The 25,782-nt window shown below is 36.5% G+C and overlaps 2 protein-coding genes across 6 annotated transcripts in view; one reads left to right on the top strand and one right to left on the bottom strand.

The window, feature by feature from the left end:
* The window catches only part of LOC306995550 (interleukin-31 receptor subunit alpha), a 36,416-nt gene extending 34,438 nt beyond the window's left edge, over nucleotides 1–1,978 (bottom strand). Inside the window, exons 1-3 of the mRNA XM_079607251.1 lie at nucleotides 1,814–1,978; nucleotides 1,659–1,694; nucleotides 1,272–1,328 (exon numbers count right to left, since the gene is read on the bottom strand). Of these exons, the coding sequence (XP_079463377.1) occupies nucleotides 1,272–1,328; nucleotides 1,659–1,694; nucleotides 1,814–1,850 (130 nt within the window). The 5' untranslated portion in view covers nucleotides 1,851–1,978. The remainder of the gene's footprint in view (nucleotides 1–1,271; nucleotides 1,329–1,658; nucleotides 1,695–1,813) is intronic.
* An 8,285-nt stretch (nucleotides 1,979–10,263) lies between these two features.
* mast4 (microtubule associated serine/threonine kinase family member 4) overlaps nucleotides 10,264–25,782 on the top strand; it is a 138,911-nt gene continuing 123,392 nt past the window's right edge. For all 5 annotated transcript variants that reach the window (XM_079608349.1, XM_079608348.1, XM_079608347.1 and 2 more), the window contains exon 1: nucleotides 10,264–10,741. In XM_079608349.1, coding sequence (XP_079464475.1) covers nucleotides 10,472–10,741 — 270 coding nt within the window. In that variant the 5' untranslated portion in view covers nucleotides 10,264–10,471. The remainder of the gene's footprint in view (nucleotides 10,742–25,782) is intronic.

Genomic DNA, 25,782 nt, shown 5'->3' with positions numbered 1-25,782 from the left:
TCTTGCCTCTTTTTTTTCAGTTTACTGTTTTTTTGTGAGCATATTTTTGTTCAGTCCAATGTAAATATATCTGCACAGCAGATATGTGAGCATATTTTTGTTGCTGACATGTTTGTTGAAAAAAAAAAAAAAAGTTTCAACAGCATGTGTGTGTATCTGCAATTATTTCTGAAGAATTTTCTACAATTTGAACTATTTGAGTATTATGGCAAAGCAAACTAAAGATGAGAGTGCTTTTCATTATGCCCAACAGTGTGTACAACAATGTGTTGGTTAGACAAAAATCTGTGTGGCATTTCGTGCAAAAGTTTGATTTTGATAATGCTATGTGTTTTGGTATAGCATTGCTTCCTTTTGCAGGATATATGAGGTATTTTGCAGTTTGGGTATGTGGTTTTGTGAATTGTGTTAAGTATTTAGATAAAACCAGCCTAGTTTGCAAAATTGTGTGTTAGCAATTGGAAAAAAACTGTAAAGGAAAATATTTGTTTAAACTTTTCTAATGCCTTTGGGAACAGAGCTGAATGTTGAGCTAAATGTTAAGCGAGTGAAGATAGTTTGTGTAAATTTAGAAATAATGTCAAAATTATGACATCATTTGAATTGTTTGTTGTTGTTGTTGTTGTTGTTGTATACTTAAGTCTATCAAATGTCGTTAGATACTTTATTCCCTTTATTGAATACACGTTAGGCACTTTATTTAAACTTTTGGAATATTTTCTTCATTATTTTATTTAAAATAAACACCTCTCCAAGCTGATATGCAATGGAAAGGGAAAGAAAAATGGGAATTGGAAAAATGTAAACTCGAACTTGGTCTGTCACATCAAAAACTACATCCACTGTCCTTACACTTTCCACACAACTGTCCAATTTGTCAGATGGGGTTCTTTTGTAATTTCGTCTGGCTCAATCAGACAATGGTGTGTGGAGTTAGCGTAAATAGCAAGACAGACAATTTTCCCTTAGTGTAAATAGACACTCTAAAGAAGAAAACAGTAATCCTTAAATGGTATAGGGGAAATTATTAAACTACGCTTCATCCAAAGAATAGCTGAATATGTTTTATTGAAGCATAAAGATGTTTGCCTTGCCTTGTCTCCAACAATTTAGTGGGGATATTAAACCAAAAGAAGTGTCATTGTAGGCTACACTTATGCCTAATGCAAATAAAGTAATATGGATGCTACACTAGAACAAGTGTTCTAGTTAACTCCAATCTAATAAGTAAAAATACATAGCTTACATCATTTGTGTTGGTCATTTCTTACCTTCTGTGTTGTTACATTTATCTTTGAATAAGTTCAAGTTGCTGCACTTACAGGGACCTTTAAAGTTTAAATGAAAAGCTGTGTTAAGTGATTGCCATTTATACTCTGAACAATGTTTACAACATGATTTGAGAATGTTTCAAAGAGCATATTGTGCTTAAGTGGAAACACAAAATCTGTACAAAGATCTAATGTATAAAGTTCAAATAGCCTATTGTTGATTACTGGCCTTTTAACACGGCATAATATATATAGTCCCAACGTCAAAAAGTTTCTCTGTTCTATTTTAAAAAAAGACAAAAATATATATAGATATTTTTTACAGGGTTCAATGTGGTCTCAGACCCAATACACACACATCACTAATGTCCAACGTAGGCTACTGACCTGTTGACACGTCGGTTGTACAGAGAGATACGATACCTGAAAATATTAATAAACCTACTGAAATAACATCACTTCAGCGATGACATCAATGAAATGCTATAATGTGACATATATCCGTGTAAATACTTGCTTGAAAACACAGCTAAAGCACATACCTAGAGTGAAGTAAAATGCAGCCGAGCACTTGCGCATTGTCGGATCCTCTTGACAGTCTGCTCATCGTAGCCTACACACACGCAGCTTACCAGCTAATGGAAGAGTGAGGGGTATTCCCATCACTCATGAAACTACAGCGCCTCTTGACAGGTCCTCTTGAAATCTCATAGGCTGTCTCTGAAGTAAGAACAAAGTGAACTGCCTACCTACAGCATATCTGGGCAACGGTTAGACGCGTGCAGCATTTTGGCCATGAGCCTATATGGGCGCCAAACAATGCTGGCACATATAGCAGGAACTCAGCTGATTCACCAGAAGTGCATATTATGCACGCAAAAACAATTTTTGGCGTAAATGGCACGAGAAATAAAAGTCGTGCTATAGATACAAACTTTTACGAGATCGTGTTGGATTAAGCCGCTTATGTGCTCGTGGAAAAGTGTTCTTTAATTTACATCTCATAACCAGAATCATTTCCATCACACTTTGTCACGTTTAAGAGATTAACACGACACACCATCATGTCAGAACACAAAATAAAATATTTGGAACAATGTATGTTTACATAGGCCAGTTCCACAGAAGAAATATTAATTTATCATCTTCATTATCAAATTGCAATAAAACTGACTTATATACAGCTTGTGCAGAAAAGAAGTTTCACTTCTGCAAACTATGAATAGAACTCACACAGGCTATGGTTGAACTTTGCAGAGGCTCTTGACACTAAATAACTTAGCCTATGGCTTGAGAAAAAAGTTTCTCACAAAACTGTGGGTTTGTCAACCCTAAAATATGTTTTACAGCATTTTTATGATAAAAATATTGCCTGGTATAACTTATAAATTGTACAGACTACTCTTTAGTTTTTCAGTATGGGAAGACCTGGTAACCAAAGAAATCCTCATCCTTGTGGGGACATTTGTTGGCCCCCCCAAACAGCTAATAAATCATACTAAACTGCTAATAAAAACATACGTTTAAAAAAAATCTAGAACTACAGAAGGTTTTCTGTTATGTTTAGGGTTAGCTGATCTCATATTCAGTTTGTTCAGTATAAAAATCATTATATGAATGTCCATAACATGAAAACCCAACATGCTTGATATGTAGTGAAAAAAGAGATTCAGATGATCCATGATTACCCCCCCCCCTCCCCCATGTAAATCTTTTATAGTTCCTAAGTAGTTTATAGTTCCCACCATTAAATAACCAATAAGTAGCAACTCTTATGGAACAGTTAATCTGGAAATTTTATATATATATATAATATAATTATTATTTGAGATATTAAGCCTATATCATTAAACCATCTTTATGACTTTGAAATATGATATTTTTTATCTCATAGAAAAATTCAGTTGTTGTTTAATGTTCACAGTTGTGAACATGCAGCATAACAAGTTCAAATGTCTGGTGGGAATTCGCTTTTTTAAGGGAACAAGCACTTTTCTTATATTACTCGAAGTCCCTTGAAACTTTTGAGAAATGAGTGAACGGTTTCACATGACAGATCTCAGAAAACCAAAGACGAACTGCAAGTTCACTTCTTTGCTTCTGTAGAGCTTTCAAGGAAACATAGGCTATTTGCAGTTTGATGTGCATGTACTAAACAGATCCGAATGTTGACTAAATGATATGCCAGTTGTTACTTTTCTATATCTGAAAGGGAGTCTATGTTACTAATAAACTGCATAAGGGAAGTTAATCTAATTCAAGCTCATAAATATCAGAAGACCATTTTATTTTATTTTACACAAACAAGTCCAGTCCATAAAACAACACAAGATCAAGATGAACAAATAGTGCTATCTAAATAATGTATTTGGCAGTTACACAGTTACTAGAAACTGTACTAGAGAACATGTGGTATGGGAGCTGTGAGATGTTAAATATCACACACACACACACACACACACACACACACACACACACACACACACACACACACACACACACACACACACACACACACACACACACACACACACACACACACACACACACACACACACACACACACACACACACAGGAAGAGAGATACTTCAACGTTGGGAGGCCCAATGTAGGAAACACACTGCAGTGTAACACTTAAAGCTTGCGACTCCTTAACAGCATCGACACATTTCAGTTATCAACACAGAAAAGACATCCAGCCAGGCAAAACCAAGTCTGTGACATGTAGCCTACACAGTTTCACAATTTTATGTAAGATTCACTGTGTAGTTGGAGTCATCGAACAACCTGAAATGTTGTTTATGTAGAAGTCTCACAGCTTTCAAGAGAGTTTTTACCCAGCTTGTTGCTAACAGCACATGGAACATGTGACAGCGCGAACAACGCCAACCACACGATGATCAAGGAGTATGATAAAATTTGTAGACACCAAGAACATCCTCTCATTTTGTTTACTTATAGCACACCTCATTCTGAGAAATAGATGAGCAAGACTGAAATATAAAATGTCCTTTGCATATTCCAAATTTGTTCCTACATCTTAGAACTTTACAACATCAAAATTTGAGTCAGCCATTTGTGTTAGTCTGCTTGACAAAAACATATAGTGCAGTCAAAGGGACATTTACAGGAAATTGGTCATATATTGAGAGTGGTGTACAGCACAGTTTTAAAATCCCCCACCTGTATGTTTATCTATAGTTTTACTACTCATCGCTTTGATCACCTGACGGATGGAAGACGATGGTCTTGATCCCTGTCTTAGATAAGAGTGTGTGGGTTGTTGTTCTCTATGTGATGTGTGTTTGGCTGATTTCTTAATATCTTTTTTTTTTTTTTTTTTGGTAAAGGTTGAGGCTGAATCAACATCTTTTAAGAATGGTACAATGAAATGATTATGAAAGTTAGACAAATTTAGAAAGTTTGCAGACCCTTTTTTTTTTTTGGGGGGGGGGGGGGGGTAATTAATATGTAATTAAATAATATTTTAATGAATTTAAATTATGCAATTATTTAATGCATAATTGAAATGCATTAATTTATCCCCCCCCCCCCCCCTCCTTATATTGCAACCCATTAAGATTAGGCTATTGGAGTGTGTATGAGCTAATAGCAATACTTATGCCAATGTGATTATTTCAGTTTTTCTTTTAAGTAAATTTGCAGTTACAGTATCACAAATTTGTTTTTACTTTGTCATTATGGGGTATGAAGTGTAGACTGATGTAATTTTTAAAAGCATTTTAGCATAAGGCTGCAACAACAAAATGTGAAAATGAAAGGGTTTGAATGCGTCAAGAATCAAGACTGCTTCAGATAAATCTGTCTCATAAATTAAACAAATTATTATTTAATAACCCCGCTAAGCCACCAACTCTAACCCCAATAAAAAAAATAAAATAAAAAAAAACCGTTTTAATTGCACTGTTTTAATGCAATGGTTTCCCCAATAATTTTTTTAATATCTTTATCAAAAAATTGGACTTTAGATAGCACAAGCCATTCCAGTCAAACAATCAAACTATTGTAGATGAGCGCCATCTGTTGTGAAGTAAGTGTATTACAGTTTTTCCTCGATTGCTTACTGTAAACACATTTCTTTAAACTATGCCTAATATTCTCAACAGTAAACATAAATCCATAACGTTTCACCCAATTCCCCGAACATACCTTTTTACATGATGAACACAAAAGACACATATTTCTATTTATTCATGTACACTTGTACTCTCTCCTCTAAATTTTGTGTGTGACCATCACATGACAGTAAAAGAGCACACACAAACCTTATTCTACAGTAATATGGAATTGTATTGGAATGGTAAAGAGTGCTGGTACGTGACAGGAGGGCCTCCACTCAAGGATACAATATGATGAATGTTCCACGTATGGTTGAAATACCATCATTGGCCTAGAAAGATAACATTCCGAGAGTCAAGTCTATAAAGGAGAAAGGATGCTCTCCCTTCACTAGTTTGCAGCCACTCTGTGTGACTGTACGACTGCTGGCCTTTTCTTGCAAGAAAATAAACCTCATCAAAGACAATTGGAAATGTTTGTCTCTTACTGTATTCAGTGATAGAAATGTGTTTGCCACCACACCTCCCTGAAGGTTCTGATGATGGAGGCGATGTGAAACGACTCAAACTTGCTGTACTCGTTGCCCAGCCTCCCTCATAGTCACATGGACAAGGACATGGTCAACTAAAGTGGCTTGAATTTCATCCGAGACTGCTTGTCCCCTTGCCCTTCCTCATCCTCCTCATCTTCCTCTTCCTCCTCTTCCTCCTCCTACTCCTCCTCTTCCACCTCCTCTTCCTCATTTTCCTCCTCCTCCTCTTCCCCCCCCCCCTCCTCCTCCCCCCCCCTCCTCTTCCTCTTCCTCCCCCCCTAAGATTTGCAGTGACAGTTCCACAAATCTGACTCATGTGTCAAAACCAGGGAATAGTGTTTAGTGAAATGGGTGTGCCTTTTGATAAATGACATTATGGTTTTGAAATTTTAGTTCAAAAGCCTGGTTATAGTGTTTAAGCAATCGAGAAAAACTGTAACTAGCTATTGTACTTTTGTCAAAAAATGTGCTGTGTACCTTTTAAATGTAATGTGCATATATCTTCTTTTTCTTCTTCAAGAAACTTCAAGAAATGGCTGAAGATGCATCTTTTTCGGCAGCACTTGATCCAGTAATACTAACACTTTCTCTTCTATTCTATTTATAATAATATTATAGATTAAACTGAGAAGGGTCATAGCACTTGCACTTTGTTGTCCATACTGTTAGTTTAAATACTTCCATTGTTCTCATTTGTAAGTCGCTTTGGATAAAAGCATCTGCTAAATGAATAAATGTAAATGGTTAAGAGATCACAGAGCACCTCTCATTGCTTTTTAAAACTTATAAAAAGATTTGGTTCTCTTAATACTGGTCTTAAATCACAGAAGATTTTAAGAAAACAAAGAGGTTTGCCTACATTTTACCTTGTGGTCTGAGTTATAATCCCCTGAGTTATCACACAAATGATAATCGGAGAGCACAAGACTCCATTTATAAAGCACAGTGACCACAATATTGTGTATGATCTGAGCATGTACTGAAGATAAACAGGTAGGCTACTAATATGCCCATGGAACCCATGCTTTATCCTGTTGGGGGGACATTTCATTACTTGATAAGCAAGCCAAAGGTTTATCTGTGGTTTGTAAGATTAGCTCTTCTAGCAGCCATACAATGTGCATTGAGGTAGGAGGATTCTAAGCCTCATTCCACCTCTATATGGACTAAGGAAGTATCATCTTATCATATCATAAAAATTACATATCGGTTGAAGAAAAGTCAGGATTTGTTTGTAAAACACAAAAAGTTCCTCTGTTATCTGGGTAACACCAGGACAGAATATAAACCTCATCCGATTATCTATGCCCTCTTGTTTAATTATGTTTGCTTGATGTGTTAAATCATGCTAGAAATGTGCTAATCATGCCAGAAACATGCTATCAACTTGCTAAAACATGTTTGCAATGTGCTAGAACGTGTTCATTGACTTTTTGAATAAAATCTTCAAAGTACATCTCAAAGTTATTTCAAACTTTCAGACAAAAAGGCTTTGTCAAGCCAACATCAAAGTTTGTCACCAAACTTATTTATACTTGTAGCACTGTGGGATGGAGGATTGATATATTTAGTTTTCTCAAACAGTTTTCTCAAAACAATAAGTTCAGATCACTGAACAAGTTTCTTTTTCAAATCAGATTTGAATTAAAGTAAACTGGATGTGTTGGCACATGTGCAAGAGAGTTAGTAGCCTACAATTGTCTACAATTTGCACAATAACTGAATGCACATGACTTGCTAAAAAAACACACAAAACGGAACATTCTTTTTGTAGGCTACTACTGTATTGACTTCTCCCAGGAAAGTTTTACCTATTGAAATCGACATCTAAAAAGCTCAATGTCATAACAGTAGCATTCAGTTATGCAGGACATTATTTTATATTATAGTAAATGCTCAGTGTTAAAAAGGGAAAACAAATATTTATAAATTAAAACAAACAGGTTGACCAAGAAATAAAAATGACATAGGATGTCAGCCCCTCCCCACCACATCCAATTTCATACTGGTGTCATATCAGATAACCACAGGTTGTAGTTCATATAAACTATAAACATGCCTACATTAGTTTGTGAACGAGAAACCCAGAGGCGGACAGAGTACACAGCTTCATTACTTGAGTAAAAGTACGGATACCTCTTGCTAAATTTTACTCATGTACAAGTAAAAGTACTACAGTCAGATGTCTACTTAAGTAAAAGTACTGAAGTACTTGTTTTTAAAAGTACTTGAGTATCAAGAGTACATTTTCTAAATATTGCATTACTACTGCCACAGTGCTTACATATGTACAGAAACGTCCTACATGGAGTTATGAAAAATGTTAATACTTGGAGAATGTAAAAGGAATTGAAAGTAAAATCAAGTCATTTTCATCTTTTTACCATGTTGCTTTATTTAATGGGATAGTTCACCCAAAAATGAAAATTCTGTCATCATTTACTCACCCTCAAGTTGTTTCAAACCTGTATGAGTTTCTTTCTTCTGTTGAACACAAAAGAAGATATTTTGAAGAATGTTTGTGACCAGACAGTTGATGGACCCCATTGACTTCCATAGTATATTTTTTTCCTATGGAAGTCAATAGGGTCCATCAACCGTCTGGTCACAAACATTCTTCAAAATATCTTATTTTATGTTCAACAGAAGAAAGAAACTCATACAGGTTTGAAACAACTTGAGGGTGAGTAAATGATGACAGAATTTTCATTTTTGGGTGAACTATCCCTTTAACATTAAATAAAGGCAATACAAGGCAATAGCACAATGGCAACGCTCTGACAAACCTCTGCTAGAGTTTTAATGGATTTTTTCTGCACCCACATTTGAACCTGACTGTTAAACACATCGCATAACCTACTCAAGAACATCAAAGCAATTGCTCAGCTTACATTAATGCGTAATATCAGAAAAGAAAATTCAGCTAACAATTGTGTGTGAGTTTCTCTGTTTTTTCATCAATCAAATCAATAAACCTAAACCAGCAAAGAAGGCAATATAGCAATGTTCTGACACACCTCTGAACCACACCTCTTAAAGCTGATTAATGATAGGCTGTCACAATCAGTGACCCCTGCACAATCCAGTCACGTTTGAGAGGGAAACAACAAATTGAGGGTTTCCAAGATTTTTCTTTTTTCCTTTTTAGAAGATGTAACGGGTACTCAGTACTCACGGTTATGGATAGAAATGTAGTGGAGTAAAGAGTACAATATTTGCCTCTCAAATGTACTTGAGTAAAGTCATGAGTACTCCCCAAAAATGATACTCGAGTAAAGTACAGATCCCTTAAAATTGTACTTAAGTACTGTACTCAAGTAAATGTACTCCGTTACTGTCCGGCTCTGGAGAAACCACTTTTGTCATAATTGTAAACAAAGTATAGGCTATTTGAAACCTAAAAAAACTTCCATAGAAATGTTTTTCTTGACAAGAGTGACTGAGATCTTTCTTTAAAATAAATGCTACTTTGTTTGATAATTCAATTCAATTCAGATTTATTTGTATAGCGCTTTTCAGAATACACATACCTGTAGTAAATTAGTCCACATTACAATTCAGAGTGATCTGTTATCAGAGGGTAGCCGTCTAAGTATAGGCTATTTCAGAAATTTATAAAATCTCAGTTAGCAATTTTTTTTATTAATTTAAACAATGTAATAATTGAATGCAAACAATGAGCTCATTGAAGTAATGAACACTTGTTTGTTAACAAATTATTATGACATTTAGAAAGAAATTATATTTAATATTATGTTAAGCATATGGTGCACATAAGCCAAATCACATCTTTAAAATCATGTAAATAACGCGCTTCTATAGTTATTAATAGATGGCATCAAAACTATATTTTTGTTTTTAGCAAACCGTGAAAGGTGAAACCCAAGCTACCTGTAAGCAAACCCAAGCTGTTCCTATGTAGGCTATGCTACTACATCACACTTTTGACATGACAAATACAACAAAAAAACTTAATATAATCTTTTACAGTTCTCAGATTTCCGCAATGTTTCAAGTCAACATTCCTCTTCCAATGTGATTACTCGGCAACTATCGTATAGGCTATTATCATTTTATTGTATTTATTTACTTATTTAGCCTAGCCTACTACTTGTAAATACGACTTTGCATGGTCATTCATATGCTCGGAACTCTAACTTAAACATGGTAGCCTATGTGTGGTATAAAAAATGGTCAGTGTCCCTTATTTTAATAAAACAATACTGTCCCGTTTATATTCCTGCTGTAATTGACAACCCTACACCTGTCCGTGTCCTTCGGACATAGCCTACTACCATTGATTTAAAAGGACTTGACCAGCGCGCTCTTTTCTCATTGGCTGATGGGCGGGGTTTGCTCAGCCAATGAGCGCAGACTCCAGTTAAAGACACTGCAGCGATGAGTTGAGCAGGACGCGCTTCAGTGCTGCACTACAAACTTCACTTTCAATGGTTGATTAACACTAATGTTCGTTCAAATTACAGCAGCACAGTGAGGGAAGTTCTCTCGGGCGCTTAGCTGGAGTTCAGATAAGTTGTCCTTCAGCATGTCATTAGTTTAAGACAATCACCGAGATGTTTTAGGGCAATGGAGAGTGAGCAGTCAGAAACATTTGGAGGCGACGGTGGAGACAATTCATCAGGCTCCGACACGCTGTCAGAAGGCGAGGCGCGAGGCGAGACGTATGAACCCGAATTACAATTTGAGGAATTTCAATGTCACTCCTCAGATTTTGTAGGTCTTGACGAAAAAGTGAAGGGAAATGATTTCGCTGAATGCTGCGACGAGATAAAAGCCAGAAATGGGGGTGACAAAGATGAAGAAGAAAATGAAGGGGACAGCGACGAGGACGAAATGGTAAGTAGCTACATTGATTATAATAGCACTACGAAACACGCATGAGACATTCAGTTTGTGTATGTTTGATCACCGATGTAAGCGCGCGACTGTAGGTGTGTTAGTTTGTTTGAGTGAAAACGCTCCGCAGTGCTGCTGTTGACACGGTGACAAATATTTCCCGTATTTTTACTGTAGTCTACTGGGTTTAAGTTAGTTTTGGAGTCTGTTTGGGATATACTACAGGTATAGATTTCTCTTTCGTGAGAACGTACTGAATTGCGCTTGATAGACTGTTAAGTCATTGCCCACTGAGATTGGTCTCGTATTATTTGCATAGCTAACTTACATTGCCATATAGGCTATGTTTGGCTTCTACACGTTTAACCATTTACAAAGATAAAGTTGCTTTATTCATGCATGGCTGACAAAATTTGTATTATGCATGCATTTGCAAAGTTGCATTAGGCTACGATAAAATACAGACCCCACAACAATGTTAGAACTTTTTTATTTTTGTGATCAACAATTCAGAGTTTGTTCATTTAATAGGTCCAAAAGAATTGTTTATTTAATCCAAAAAACAATTTACAAATATGAATATTTAGCCTACTTGTTTGTTTTATCAAACTATTTAATAACATTATGCAAATTGACATGTTACAATGCAAAAAGACAAATTAATTTTGAAAGAGCCAAATCAATGCAATGAATATATAAAACATAGAAGAGTGTTGAATAAATTCTTTCTTTCTTTCTTTCTTTCTTTCTTTCTTTCTTTCTTTCTTTCTTTCTTTCTTTCTTTCTTTCTTTCTTTCTTTCTTTCTTTCTTTCTTTCTTTCTTTAAGTGAATTTAACTGAATTTCATTAAGTTATATGTCTTGAAGCATATTACTATATTAACATACTATATTGTAGTCTCAATGTTTGCAGACTCTTTGAAAGAGTTTCAATCATTCAGCTGTAATTTGTAGGTGCTTGTTTACGCAAACTTTCTCACATGCAGTTTTATCTTGTTTCAGTTTCATTCAGCTGTATATGTTGTGTTTGATTCATAAAAACAGAAGGTCCTTTTGCTTGTTTCATACAAGAGGTTTTTACAATCAAAGAGGGATAGGATAACTTGAAAAGTAGGTTAGTCATCATTGTCAAACTTTTTCTGACTGGTTTATCCAGCATTATGTCAGACCCTTTTCACTACAAGTGACGTCTTCTTGCCTTGCCTGAGGATTATATGGCTTTTTTTTACACCAATCAGATACCAGAGATTCTTATCACTCTCAGAGCTATGTCATCTAATGTTTGCTTGCAGCCAGGTCAAGAGTGGGAACGAGTGGTTGGGAGAGAAAGATCTACCCTTTTTTCCACAGTGTTAAGGGCCTTTTACACTGAGCGCGAATGCGCGATTAAGTGACATAAATGTGCTATGCCGTGCAGAAGACAGAATTCTGAGAAACAGTGTGACTTACATTCCCCCGCTCCTCATTTGTTTACATAAAGGAATTCCAACTACTGCATATTTATAGACCCTTCATATGAACAATTATTAAAGGGTTTGTATCTGGATTATTGACCATATATTGTTGTTGTAAAGGAGGAAAAAACTAATATTTTCATTAAAAAATGAACTGTCATTATCATCTGATACTATCAATTACGTAGGGGAGACCAGGGACAGTTGTAACGGGGGACGGTTGTAACACCTTGAATTCCTCCCATCAGAAACAACCTAGAGTGATGACACTCACTGTGCTCATGCTTAGTTCGTTTCCCTCCATTTTTGCCAAAAAGGGAGCCACATTTGAAACTTCCTGACAGAGTTATCTACAAAAGGTTGTTTTTGAGTAAAAAAAATACTTTTTTTCTGATGTACTTTTTTGGATACTGTTATAAGATCAAATGTCTATGAATTCAAACAAGTATTATTTAGAATCACTGTTTTGTAAGCTAAAAATAAAAATAGCCAACAAGTGTCAAACTTGCAGTCAAGCTAGCTCACATGAGATGAAAACATGGTTGGTGTTACTGGGACGGTTGTAACGCCCCGTTACAACTGTCCCAGTATCACCAACCAAGTGTCATTTAGGCCTATATTTTAAAAACTAATCAAGAAAAAAAAATTCCCTTTAATTTGCTAATTAAAAGTAAAATGAGCACTGTGCATTGCAAATTAAATGTAAAAGTTTAAATGTAAACTTTTTTGAGGTGTTCTACCCATTAAATCATTGTCTTGCATTATAATTTCACGGTTGCACCTCTTTTTTTGTCATGTAGCATGAAAAAAAGGTAATCATTACTTAAAAACATGAAATTAATAGTCACAATAACATGATTGATAAATAATATTTTCCATTTTGCGTATATGATTGATTCATTATGTATATTTTAGACATGTTACAACCGTCCCTGACATGTGTTACAACCGTCCCTGTACACTGGGACAGTTGTAACAGTGGAGAGACTGTATTAAAATCAATTTTGCAACCTGTACATATTTCATAAAACCACTTAAATACATTGTTTCAGCAGTTGACAGATTGAAGTTTATAATATAATAAATTGGTTATTCCAGTATAAATGGTTTTTGATGTATTGCTAAAAATTGCTAAAAGCGTTACAACTGTCCCTGGTCTCCCCTACTTTGTGCTGTAGACATGGACATCATGGTCTTCTTTGAAGTAATTTAGAGTAACATTTTAAAATGCATTAATATAGTAATCATTCGGTACTATGTGTATACCATCACAATATTTTTTTACTCTTTAATGGTGCGTTCACACCGGACGCGAATAGCGCGTCAGGCGCGAGTCATTTCAATGTTAAGTCAATGCAAAGACGCGTTACGCGCGTAAAACGCGTGTAACGCGTCTTTGCATTGACTTAACATTGAAATCATTCGCGCCTGACGCGCTATTCGCGTCCGGTGTGTGGGTGCAGTTAGGGTAAAAAAAATGTTGCATGCTCCAGTCACATGTTTTACCAGTCTTGCTGCATACAGTATGTCCAAAGGGTGAATTTAGCTAAATTTCAACATGTTCGGGGTTCTCGTAAAAAAAATAAAAATAATAATTTCATCCTTAAAGTATGTTCATGCACAATCAGCCGTTTTTGTATGCATGCAGATGTCTAAAAAACAAATGTATGGTTGAATAGGCATCTCATTTCATGTAAAACACCCCAAAAAGGTTTGGGTCTTCAATTTAAATTTTTAGGCCTACTGATTTGACAGTATGCATCTGGGTTCACAGAATAAACGCATTTTATAAATTTATATTGAATGATAACACCACTTTTAGTATGATTAATTTCTTTACTGTTCTTCAAAGAACATCACTCACTGCACAAAATTACCTACTTCCCAAATTTGACAGTTCATTGTAATTTTTACTATCCTGAACCATATTGTATAGTTGTGGTCTGTCTCAGCCATGTGGGCATACTGGCATAGCAAAGCTGTCTTGCGCACTTACAGTAGTTCGACTCAAACCTGAACTCTTTCACTCATCAACCCCATTTCAGGTCTTTTAAATAGCCTCTATCCCTTTTCACCCTTCCCTCATGAATACTGCCCCAGAAAAGTAAAGGCTGTGAATGCAAAGACAGAAACACTGCAACACTGTCCTGAACATTTCTTTGATACTTAAAGGTGTGGCAGAGAGCTTTCTGGGACTGTGGTTGTGGTGTAGTGGCCAGGGTATAATTTGTTTAGCCACACTGTAAACAAAAAGTCAACTCATTATATTTTGTATAAAACATTCTTTTTGTTTCTTTTTTTCAGAGAGTTTTAATTCATCTCTGCACCTTTTTAAAAAAAAATACATTGGAAATTAAGTAAATCAAGTTTACTAAAATAAAAAAATAATAATAAAATGTAAAGTGCAAGTGGTTCTGAATGTTAAAAACTTTCTACTTTCCTGTCTTAAAGGTGCAGTAAGTGATTTCTGAGAAATGCTGTTGATATTTGAAATAAACCCAAACAAACATACCCATCCCTTCATTGCTCCACCCACAAATTGTATGGCATGCAATTCAAGAGTGGATGTCTCTATCAAAGTTGAAGCGAAGCAAAATAATGCTTCATGAAAAATAAGATTATGACGAACAACAAGGAAAAAAAACAAATAAACATTGTGTTCAAGATTATATCTATGGTTCTGTGAAAATCGCTAAACCAATGTTTCTCGCATATGGATCAGAAATGTCTAGGTTACTTATGTAACCTCCATTCCCTGAAGGAGGGTGCTGAGATGTTACGTCAGAACTGAACTGACGAATTGGGATCTCGTCTGAGAGCCCAATAACCTTTGATTGTAACAAAACGAGCCAATGGACAATATTGTGATTTAATATTCAATTATTTTTAAGCTCTATCTTCTGTATTCTTCAACAAAAACAAACAATAAATCATTGCATTGTAGGGGTGGTAATCTTTAGGCACCTCATGATCCTATACCAAAGCGATTCTTGATCTTTCTTTTTTATTAATTTATTTTTTGATTAATAAAACTTAAAATGTTTTTATTTAATTACATAATATGTAATAAGTACTTTTTAAAATAATATAGCTTCAAAACATAAAATCTAGTAAATGATAAAGAGGAACAAAAAAATAAGATATTACAAGCAATAAACAAAGTGCTTTCAGTATTTAAGAGTAGGCTATCTGAGCGTATCCCATTCAAGAGCTGTGAGGGATTTTTCTCTTTCTCAGCTTTACAGTTGTTGGATTATTACTGGTAACATCATAGACTGCGGGATATCTAATGAGCTGCATTCACACTAATACACAGATCTCTTTTGAATATAAGACGTTTTGTCCTGTCTGTTTAATCTCTAAAGACATAACTGACTGTTTACACATTAATTTCACCTCATCAAACCATTTTGAGATGAAAGTACATTTAACTATGGGGTCACACACAGCCGTGTGTTCACTCATGAGTGAGTGCTCTTTATAAAGTGCGCGTGAGTATTTGAAATTGAAAGCAGCCTTCTGCAGAATCGTTGAAAACTGATCGATATAAATGTACTTCTATGAGAATTAAATTAATACAGACTTTACAAAAGGCCAAAGCCATTTTTTTTATGAACATTATTGAGGTGTCAAAAAGGTAAGGGTGAAAAATCTGGCAAACTATTATAATAACATAGATAAAAGTTTTGAACTTAAAATTAACAATATATTCGTAAATTATTCTTTAACTACAGCTACTAATTTTAATACACATTTTATAAATTCAGTTAATTAACCCAAAGTTTTACCATAAAATACATTACATTAAGATCAACCTATTTTTCAAATAGATGAAATCACTGAATTAGAAGTAGATCATATTATTGATGCATTAAAAAGCTCTTAAGCAAAGGACGATGGGAAGTTTGGATCATTTTACCGACTCTCTCGTTCGACATGAATAATAACTTTAGTTCATTTGTCACGTGACAGGTGCAATTAACGGATCGTTCATGAATAACCCATCTCTATAAAGGACGCCTATGGGCTTGATACAATTTTTAAAAAATCATATAAAGATTCTTTAGTACGCCCAATAACACACACAGTAAATTTGTCCTTTTAGGCAATCAGTTGTTCCATCTGCGTGGAAGGATGGCTACAGTTATCCAGTTTTATAAATCTGGAGATAAATCAAATTTGAAAAAAGTCCTATTATAGTCCTAATAGCATCCTTCCAATTATATCTGGTAGCAGAAAAATGCGTAGCTAAGCTTTTGACTAATCATCTAAATTATGGTTTTACTTCTTTACATCCAATTTGGTTTCACAGCAATTATTCAACAGAATCAGCAAATTGTTTTTTTGTTGAGAAAGTCAAATGGTTATTAGAATAGAGTGCGTGTTGGTGCTGCCTTATTAGATCTCAAGAAGGCATTTGACACTGACCATCTGGTGCTTTTATCTAAACTTGAACACATTTTCATTTTTTTCAGTGGAGGCAATACCATATAATATCTTTCAAGTAGGAAACGATGTGTGTGTATTGATGGTACAAAATCATTTTTCACAAGGCTCTATTTCGGGACCAATTTTGTTTTCACTTTATATTAATGATCTACTTGGAATATGTAAATGTTCAGATTGGGCAGATGATGTAGTAATTTTTACCCATGCAAAGAATTTTGAAAAACTTTGATTACTTTGAGCTCTGCTATGACCAATATTCAAGATTGGCTTACCAGAACAAGTTAATTCGCCTTTGGCTAAGCCACGCCCTAGAATGTAGATTGACCAATCACAGCGCAGCCAAGAACGAGCTCCCACAGAGGGTCCGACACTTTTTCACAGCGCTCCATTGACTTCAACGCAGGCGGCTCATATTTTTGGTCTCGGTAGGCTATTACGTCGTAGTTTTATCAAAAATATGGTTAAACGTTGTGCCTGGGGCATTTGTAACACAGATACGCGTTTCCCAGAGAGGTTGGAGGGGGTGTCCGTTTTTTCCCCTTCCCAAAACCGAAGTTAAATACTGATAAGTGTCGTCTTTGGATTAAACTGTGTGGACGTCCTCAGTCAGCGAAACCCCTCAAGATCAACAACACACTTTTGCTCTAAGATACATTTAGCTTTTAACCTTACTGTGAAGTTATATAATTAGACAGTTTTATGCTGGTTTAGGTTATGATTTCGGTTCTCTGCCCTAATTGTTGATACGCTAGCACACGCTGCTAATAAATACAACTTTATACTCGCGTAGTACATTTGTTTTGTAATTAATAACGATTATAGAAGTGAATAGAGACCTACCCAGCTTTCCATGAACAGTGTTTCTCCTGATATTGTTAGTCCCAGTAAAGCATACCATTATGCTTTTGCCTCTATTTGGATGCCTTGTTGTTGCTTGCGTTTCACCGGTATGTCTTGAATATAGCCTTCGGATGCAAACTGCAGCCACTTTTGCCTTCTTCTATCGGACACTTTATTTGCTGCTTTATAAAAGTTTGATAAAATTTCAGCAGGAAGAGCTGTTACAGCAGAAGCCATGTTGATACCATGTTGATACAACTATTCAGTGTTTTCAACCACATAATGTTTATCTTAGGTTTCAGACATTTAAATACACTTAAGTACTTGTACAACAATACATTTATAGTTTGTAAAATACACATGGGCACCTAGTCTAGCACAGGAGCTGACCTACTGGGCATACACAAGAGTGCTAGACCTATGTATCCTATTTAACCGCATGTATCCTGACCTAGGAGAGGTGTGGTGCTGTAAGCTATACTACTTGCTTTAATTACTGGCTACTTGTAGCGATTACACGGGAAGAGACATGATTTACACAGAGACTACAAAACTTTGCAAATGTGTTTGGTGTTGCGCAGCCCTCAGCTAAAAAAAAATAAGTCTTTTACTGCTGGCCTCTGTCATCTTCATTTATTTAGCGCTTTTAACAATGTGTCTGTAAAAGACAAATAACTAGTCTGAGGTCCTGAAGCTCTGTGTGCGGTCCACATATAAGAGAAAAGCGGGAACGAGCAGAGCAAGGGCTGGGTCTGTCTTCCGGGGGCAGCGCTTGCAGGTTCACCACCTGATCCCTGAAGAGGGTGATAGGGCACATATCCAGGCCATGGTCTCAGGATCACCTGAGAGTTGGCTGGCCCAAATTCCAGGAACGATTAATTGATCATGTTAGTGAAGTGATAGTGTCTACCACTCCCGTGGGTAGATCACACAAGTCTTCCACGGGTGCCATACTGCGCTCCGTCGCTGAAAAAGCAGTTCCTTCCTCAGATCGATGCACCAGGGAGGGTCTGCCGCAAGAAGCATTAGTTCTGGGAACCAGGTCCAGTTTGGCCTGTAAGGAGCAACTAGCAAGACCTGCTCCTCGTCCTCCCTGACCTTGCACCGTGTCTGTGCGATTAGGGTCACTGGGGGAAATTCATACTTGCTTAGGCCCTGCGGCCAGCTGTGTGCCAGCGCATCTGTGTGGAGGGTCCTCTCAGTCAGGGAGAAGAACAACTGGCAGTGGGATGTGTCCGGAGAGGCAAACAGGTCTGCCTGGGCGGCACCGAATCATCTTGAAATCAGTGACTTCAGATGCGGATGCCATATGCCCCGGTAGCCTCTGAAACAGTTTCAGTGGAACCACTGTCCTGTCTTTGAACGAGCTCAGGCAGTTCAGCACTAACTGAGCGTGTTTGCCCATGAGGCGTGCTGTCTTGTTTACTGAATCTAACTCTATACTGGCAAAAGAGATCCTCTGCAATCCCCAGGTGGCTGAGGTACCTGAGCTCCAAGTCCCTATGTTCGCACAACTGCTCTCGCGACCTGGATGAGCTTGTCATCGAGTTAGCTGAGAATGCGAACACTGTGCTCCCTCAGAGGGGCAAGGGCTGCCTCTGCGACTTTCATGAAGACTTCCATGGAGTGCAGGGGCCCAACCCGGAAGGCACTATAGTGAAGGCTCCTGCTGAGGCAGTGCTGGAGCGGAGGTGGAAGCCGCAGGGGTGCGCCCTCAACTAGCCTGGCTAACTTCAGACCTAGTCTCATTGAGATGTGGTTTTGGAACCACATGTTCATTTTCTCGTATTTGAGGCGTGGTTTACGAATGCCCAGAGCTGTTTACTGGGCGCTACGAATGTCTATCAAATGCGCCTGTGCGTAGCTCATAGCCAGTCAATTATTCCAGATGACGTATGTTGAGCGACAGAAATTTGATGAAGAAGACGATGAGTCATAGATTTGTGTACACGATGGCGTTCAGCGACTATTGCCGTTTGTGCAAGACAAACATGAGGGTAGAAAGTATATATGGACACTCTACAGACATGTTTTTATCGCAAAAAAAACAGTTTATCTGAAAGGTTAGCGTTATTAGGGGTGACAGACTAAGAGAAGATCCTGCCAGCGTTGCTCCTCACGAAGGCTGGAAAGATACTTGCATACATTTAGGCAATGGGAAGAAGAGTTCCAAAACACAGACAGCAACATAGCCTATCTAAGGCTGCATCAAAAGGTAACTTCGCGTCTGCTGCCATGTTGGATCCATAGATAGCCTATAAACAAACTGCTTCGGTGTGTCGCATGGACGTCGTCATCGTCTTGCTGCTCCCTCCCCGTTCTGTGATTGGTCCCCTCGCTGAGGTGAAAATCTGGCTGCAAGAGCAGTGTGAATAAAATCGCGCAAGGCAGCATTGGGAAACCCAGGCTAGCCCTCAACAGCATTTCTCAGAAATCACACCTTTTAATGTGCAGAGTTTTTCGAATGTTGATTCTCCTCAGCTCTTTCTTTTTTTTCTCAGACATGTCTGAACTTTTTTTTTTCCTTGTCACTTGAAATGCAACAATTACGTAAAGCAAATGTTGCATTACAAAAAAATCAGTTTATTGGGGTACAATTTGCTTAATTGTTCTGATAATTGTCACAATGCAATACAGTGTCTGAAGTAGACTTTTTCTATATTTTTTTCTTGAAATGGCAAACCACTGTATGTAACATTCACTAGTGAATGTGTGAATGAGCAGTTTTAATTATGCATGAGAAAGCATTATGCTTTACTTAAGCAATATTACTTAAGCAATATTTTGATTTAATGTCTCAATAAATAGATCTGATTTTATATCTTGCAAAATAGTCATAAAGTTCAGAATCAAATATAAAATGTTGTATTACAGTGTGAACAAAGTCTCAGAAACACTTGCAGTTCCGCACTAATGTAATCCTCAATTATATTACATTTGCAAGCCTAAAATAATTACAGTATTTTTTATCTTTACTTGATTTATTGTCGGAATCTGTTTCAAAATGTCATACCTTTTTAATCTTTTCTAGTCATATTTTGACCAGGGACCTCATGACGGTATTGTTCTCAGAAATATGAGTGCTGGTCTGTGTGTGTTTTTTTTAATCAGTCTGAATGATCTGTTAAGGAGCTCTCAATAGGATTCAACAAGTGAAAGTCAATTTCCGGGGTTATAAATAACCATCCATTTATTTTAACAGGGTTTCTCGGACCTGTAAAGAGGATGTAGAGTGTTGGTGAATGGCTTACTTGCTAAGAGGCTTTGCCCTTAATCTGTTTAGGGTTTCTCCTGTGTCCATTACGGGTGATGTCATCCTCAGCATGCTGTTGATTTATTGGTTTCGCTTGGTCGACTGTTGAAATGAGAGAGATAGCATTGACTTTTGGGGGTACCTTTTAATGGAACAATAATGGCATTGAGAAGGAATTTCACGTCACCAGCGTGTACATCTTCTGATGGGTGTAGGGTAAGAAATCCTCAAACATTAACTTTAAGAGAACTGAACTGAAGTGTGTATATATACACTTCATAAATTGCCAGCCTGTTAACACCTGTGTGGAAACTTGGCTGCGGTAACATCAAACCATTTTGCAATGCATCTAATGTAAATTATGGTGTCTGTTCTTCATAAATCTGTATCTGTATTCAATCTTGTGAAGATATGGAACCGTTTGAGACTGATTCTGATAATAATACTGGATTATAAAACACTAAGCCGGTGGATCCAGGGAAAGTGAAAGGCTTGGTAAACATCCGTTTTTTTAGGGAACTGTGTCCTGGTTGCTCAACAATTTTTTCCTGCACTGTCTGCAATTAAAATAAAAAACTAAATTGCTCTCATTATACTGCTTTGTGCTATTTGACGTCCATTGTGCTTTGGATTGTTTAATGTTTATTACAATTTTAATATAATTATTAATTTAAGTGACATGTGAAGGCCAAGTATTGTATCCCATACTCAAAATGTGTCCTCTGCATTTAACCCATCCAAGTTAGTGCACACGCATTAGGAGTAGTGAACATGCACACACACACACACACACACACACACACACACACACACACACACCGAATAATCGCATTCAATGGATTCATTTGCTGGCTGATCATAGACTATTGAGATGAGTGAGCTTTTATAGACCTGCATGATTCTCCTTGCACTACACAAAGACCTGTTAAATTAATAATTAGTCTGAATTATTGAATCAAATTCTTAATTTTGTTTTGTATATTTGTATGGTGTTCTACCTTGTCACATGGTTTGCATGTTAATGTAATTGTTTAACTAATACAGGGGAAAACTATATCCAACCTTACATTGAATTTTTAGTAAAATACTGTTAAATGTATAGTTTTTGGAAGTAAAAATAAATAAATCATCTTATAAAGTGAAAAGCCAAAAACAGATATTCCCAGAATGATGCTTCTCAGGGTATTTTCACACTGGTTGTTCAGTTCTTTTGGTCCGGACCAAATAGAAAATTATACATGTTGTCCCGATTTCCATAGCAGTGTTTGTTTTTTAGTGTATGCTACCTCAACCCTAAACTGTAATCCACAAATCCCTCACCTAAGAAATAGGCACAAACTTGAAATTCAACAATATTTATAAATGTCATAGATCACTATTTTCCAGAAACACAAATTAGATCAATTAATCACAAAACTGTTTAAAATGACTAAAATCACACAAATATTGATAAAAAAAAAAGAATTAGGAAGAGCATTTCCATTCCTTTAATAAAATGACAGTCCAAAATTTAAGTTCAATCAAATATCTTCAATTATCCCAGTTTACTGAGTAGAAAAAACTACAAGAAAATGAAGAAATATGGCATATTTTACCCTAAAGAAAAAATATCATGAAAATCTTGCAGCTCTTTAGTGCATAAGCTAACGTCATCACTGTACATCTGCCTGACCTTAACATTTCCTCTGCTCCATTTCCAACTAAATCATGTTCCTCTGGAGGTTAAACAGCTCACATTACTGAACTGAGCTGTTCTGCTGAGGTCAGCCTCACCAGAACACCCCGGTGTCACAGAAGTTCCCACTGTCTTAAAAGATGCATGTCCCCTCTCACACTACACTGTTCATTATCCCTAAAGGTTTTACTGTTGGCAATAGCCCTGCAAAATCTCAGTAGCAAAGTCATGTTTCCTGTGTTGACACAACCTCCCTCTGGACATAAACAGATGTGTGGTTTAGAAGCATGATCGAGTATACACTCTTGCACATTTCTTGTATTTGGAGGAAAAGGAAATTGCTCTTCGTCTTTATTTGGACATGTTCATTCATGAAGGAACTCACAAAATGACAGAGAAGTATGCCAGATGTCAGTGTCTGCTGCTAACACACACCATGCAGACTCCATGGTTACAACTTAAAAAGGGAATATGGTCAAACCATGAATGCTAACATTTTTTTTAACAAGTTTCCATTTTAAAGTCACAACACTTAAAGTTAGGATAGGCAATTATGTAATTTTAAACCTTATGGAGCTCGCTGAGGATGTTTTATGTCTGCGCAAGCAGGATGCTGGTACGAAAATACATATGTTGACAGGCACGTAGGATATCGTATCATTGCATTCGGACCGAATGCAGTGACTGGACGAACTTTTTTTTTTTTTTTTTTGCTCCTGACACTTCCACAGAAGATATACTTTAGGCTACATGTTTAAATATTTATACCACTATTATTGATTGCTATCAGGATGCGAAGTTTCAACCTGTATAACAAAGTTTATAACAGGGTATTTTTTTTTTATACCCTGCCTTTAAACAAAACAATATTAACATGGTTTTAGTGTTGGAGGAAAAAAAACTTAACTAACCTTTTCTGTGTTTCAAAATTTACAATTTCAACATTTTGACTAAACTAAAAAAGATACAAAAAATGTTTAAACAACTTTACAGCTCAAATAATACACGTTTTAACAGAATAGTTAATGTATGCTTTTATAAAATTACAGGCATCATATTTCTGCTTTTAAAAACCCATTCACTTTCATTGTAAGTTCTTTAATGTAACTCTGATTTTTGAATTGGGACACATACTGTATATAGAGAAAGCAGGCAGCAGGTTAAAACTGGATCATTCCCATTTTAAATCAACAAAGCTGTTAGACAATGTGGCAACTAGATCACACTTGCAGTGTAGACGGCTTTGCGGTTATAATGGGGATATATAATAGGATCAAGTTGTCACTATGCTTATTTGCTCGCAGTTAAGATAGGGAGTATAGCCTACCTGTTTAAAATAGTTTGCAAGATAAGATTAGTGCATCCCAAATCATAGTATACACTGAAAATAGTAAGCCGCAGATGCCTGGATAATTTTTCTGGTGGATTTCTGAAGTATCTATCCTTGTATGTGTTTTTTTTTTAATTAGTGCATTTATTTACTAAGGTAACTTACTGTGAACCAATAAAAGGGATAGTTCACCCAGAAATTAAATCGCACATTTAGAATGATATGCAGGCCAATAAACAATGACAATATCTTCTTCTTTTTTTTAGGGTAAAGTATTCCTTTTAATAATGTCCATAATGACCATTTACTGTAGGAAAGAAAACTTTGGTATGAGTTTTAACCTTGAGTGAACTGTGATATAAGGGGATTGATGAACCCCACTGATGTACTCTTCAGCAGACTGTGATGGATTGTTTAAACCCACTGTGTCTTAATAGCTTGAAATTGTGTGGGCAGCCTCCTTAATATTAGGATGTTGTTTCAGACACTGTCAGACTGAAATACTGTGGAAAAACTGTAGCGTTTGCTTTGTGCCAAAGGTCTCCAAGGTTTCAAGGCTAAAGTGTTAGAAAGGTTTCCTCTCACTGTTATTGATTGGCATTTCCATGCATGTCTGTTTACATGTGGACTGCAAATGAGATTTAGTAGGGCAAGTTCATGGTTGCTGTGTAAATCAAGGGTTCAAGGTTTGGCTAGTTGGCATGGCCTCATTCATCTTTGTTGGTAACTGTACCATCTGGATTGTAAGTGTAGAAAAGGTTTGTCTTTTATTTTGTATTTTGCGCGTACGTTTCCAGGTGGTTTGGTCACATGGGTATAGGTGGGTACTTACCTGGTAGTGTTTCTTGTTTTGTTTACGTTGTGTAGAGAGGGGGTGAGTAGCGAGGAGTGCTCAGGAAATCCTGTTTATTTCCTTTCGAAATCATTCTAATGCTGATTTGCTGCTCAAGAAATATTTCCTAAAACCGTTGCACTGCTTAATGTATTTGTAGAAATATTATACCTCCCCCCTGAATTCTTTGGTGAATAGAAAGTTCAAAAGAATATTGTAAAGTTCATAGGAATATTTTTTGCTTTATTTAATTACAGTTGCAGGCAAGTATACATTTTGTCAGTTATAAAATACAGCCAAAGACCTCTAAGCTTAATTGAATGACCAAACAGCCCAAAATCCCCTTTAACATGGTTAGCAGGACCCTGTGTACAAAGGTATCACAACACTTTAAATCTCATCTTATGCTGAGGTAAATGTTTTTTGAATGCTCGCAACAATCACAGAACTGTTCTTAAAGGAGAACTCCGGTCAATTTTAACATTGAGCTCATTTTTTTGTAAATTTGGAGTGCTGTCAATACAGAGAACAACGACAAAAAATCGGTGTTGCCTAAACTGTTATCCTCTTTTTAAAATTTGCACCCTATTGACTTCAATGGTGAAAGTTTTAAACCTGCTTTTATCCTCTTAACATCCTTGATGTGTCATTACAAGTGCCCAGCCATGTGAGTGATTCTTTTAAAGTTAACATGGTGAATCTGACTGCAATTGATGTGAAAGATATGAATAAAAATGATGTTATTTCAGCCAGCGCAAATACCTGTATTTACATCCTGTTTTCGGTCGAAGTCCAAAGTAGTCGATTGTCGAGTTCACGCGCGTGATCATAGGTAACTAAACCTATGCGCATGAACTCGACAAACGACTACTTTGGACTTCGACCGAAAACAGGATGTAAATAAAGGTATTTGCGCTGGCTGAAATAACATCATTTTTATTCATATCTTTCACATCTACTGCAGTCAGATTCACTCGTGTTCACTCTGAAGGAATCATCTAACATGGCTGGGCACTTGTATGACACATCAAGGATGTTACAGTAAAAGCAGGTTTAAAACTTGCCCCATTGAAGTCAACAGGGTGCAAATTTTAAAAAGAGGATAACACGGTGTAGGCAACACCGATTTTTGTCGTTGTTCTCTGTATTGAAAGCACTCCAAATTTACAAAAAACTTAGCTCAATGTTAAAATTGCCTGGAGTTTAAGT

This window comes from Phoxinus phoxinus, assembly GCF_949152265.1.
Source record: "Phoxinus phoxinus genome assembly, chromosome: 3".
Classification (NCBI taxonomy): domain Eukaryota; kingdom Metazoa; phylum Chordata; class Actinopteri; order Cypriniformes; family Leuciscidae; genus Phoxinus; species Phoxinus phoxinus.
The sequence above is the reverse complement of the archived record's forward strand: the minus strand, read 5'-3'. Positions and strand labels throughout refer to the sequence as shown.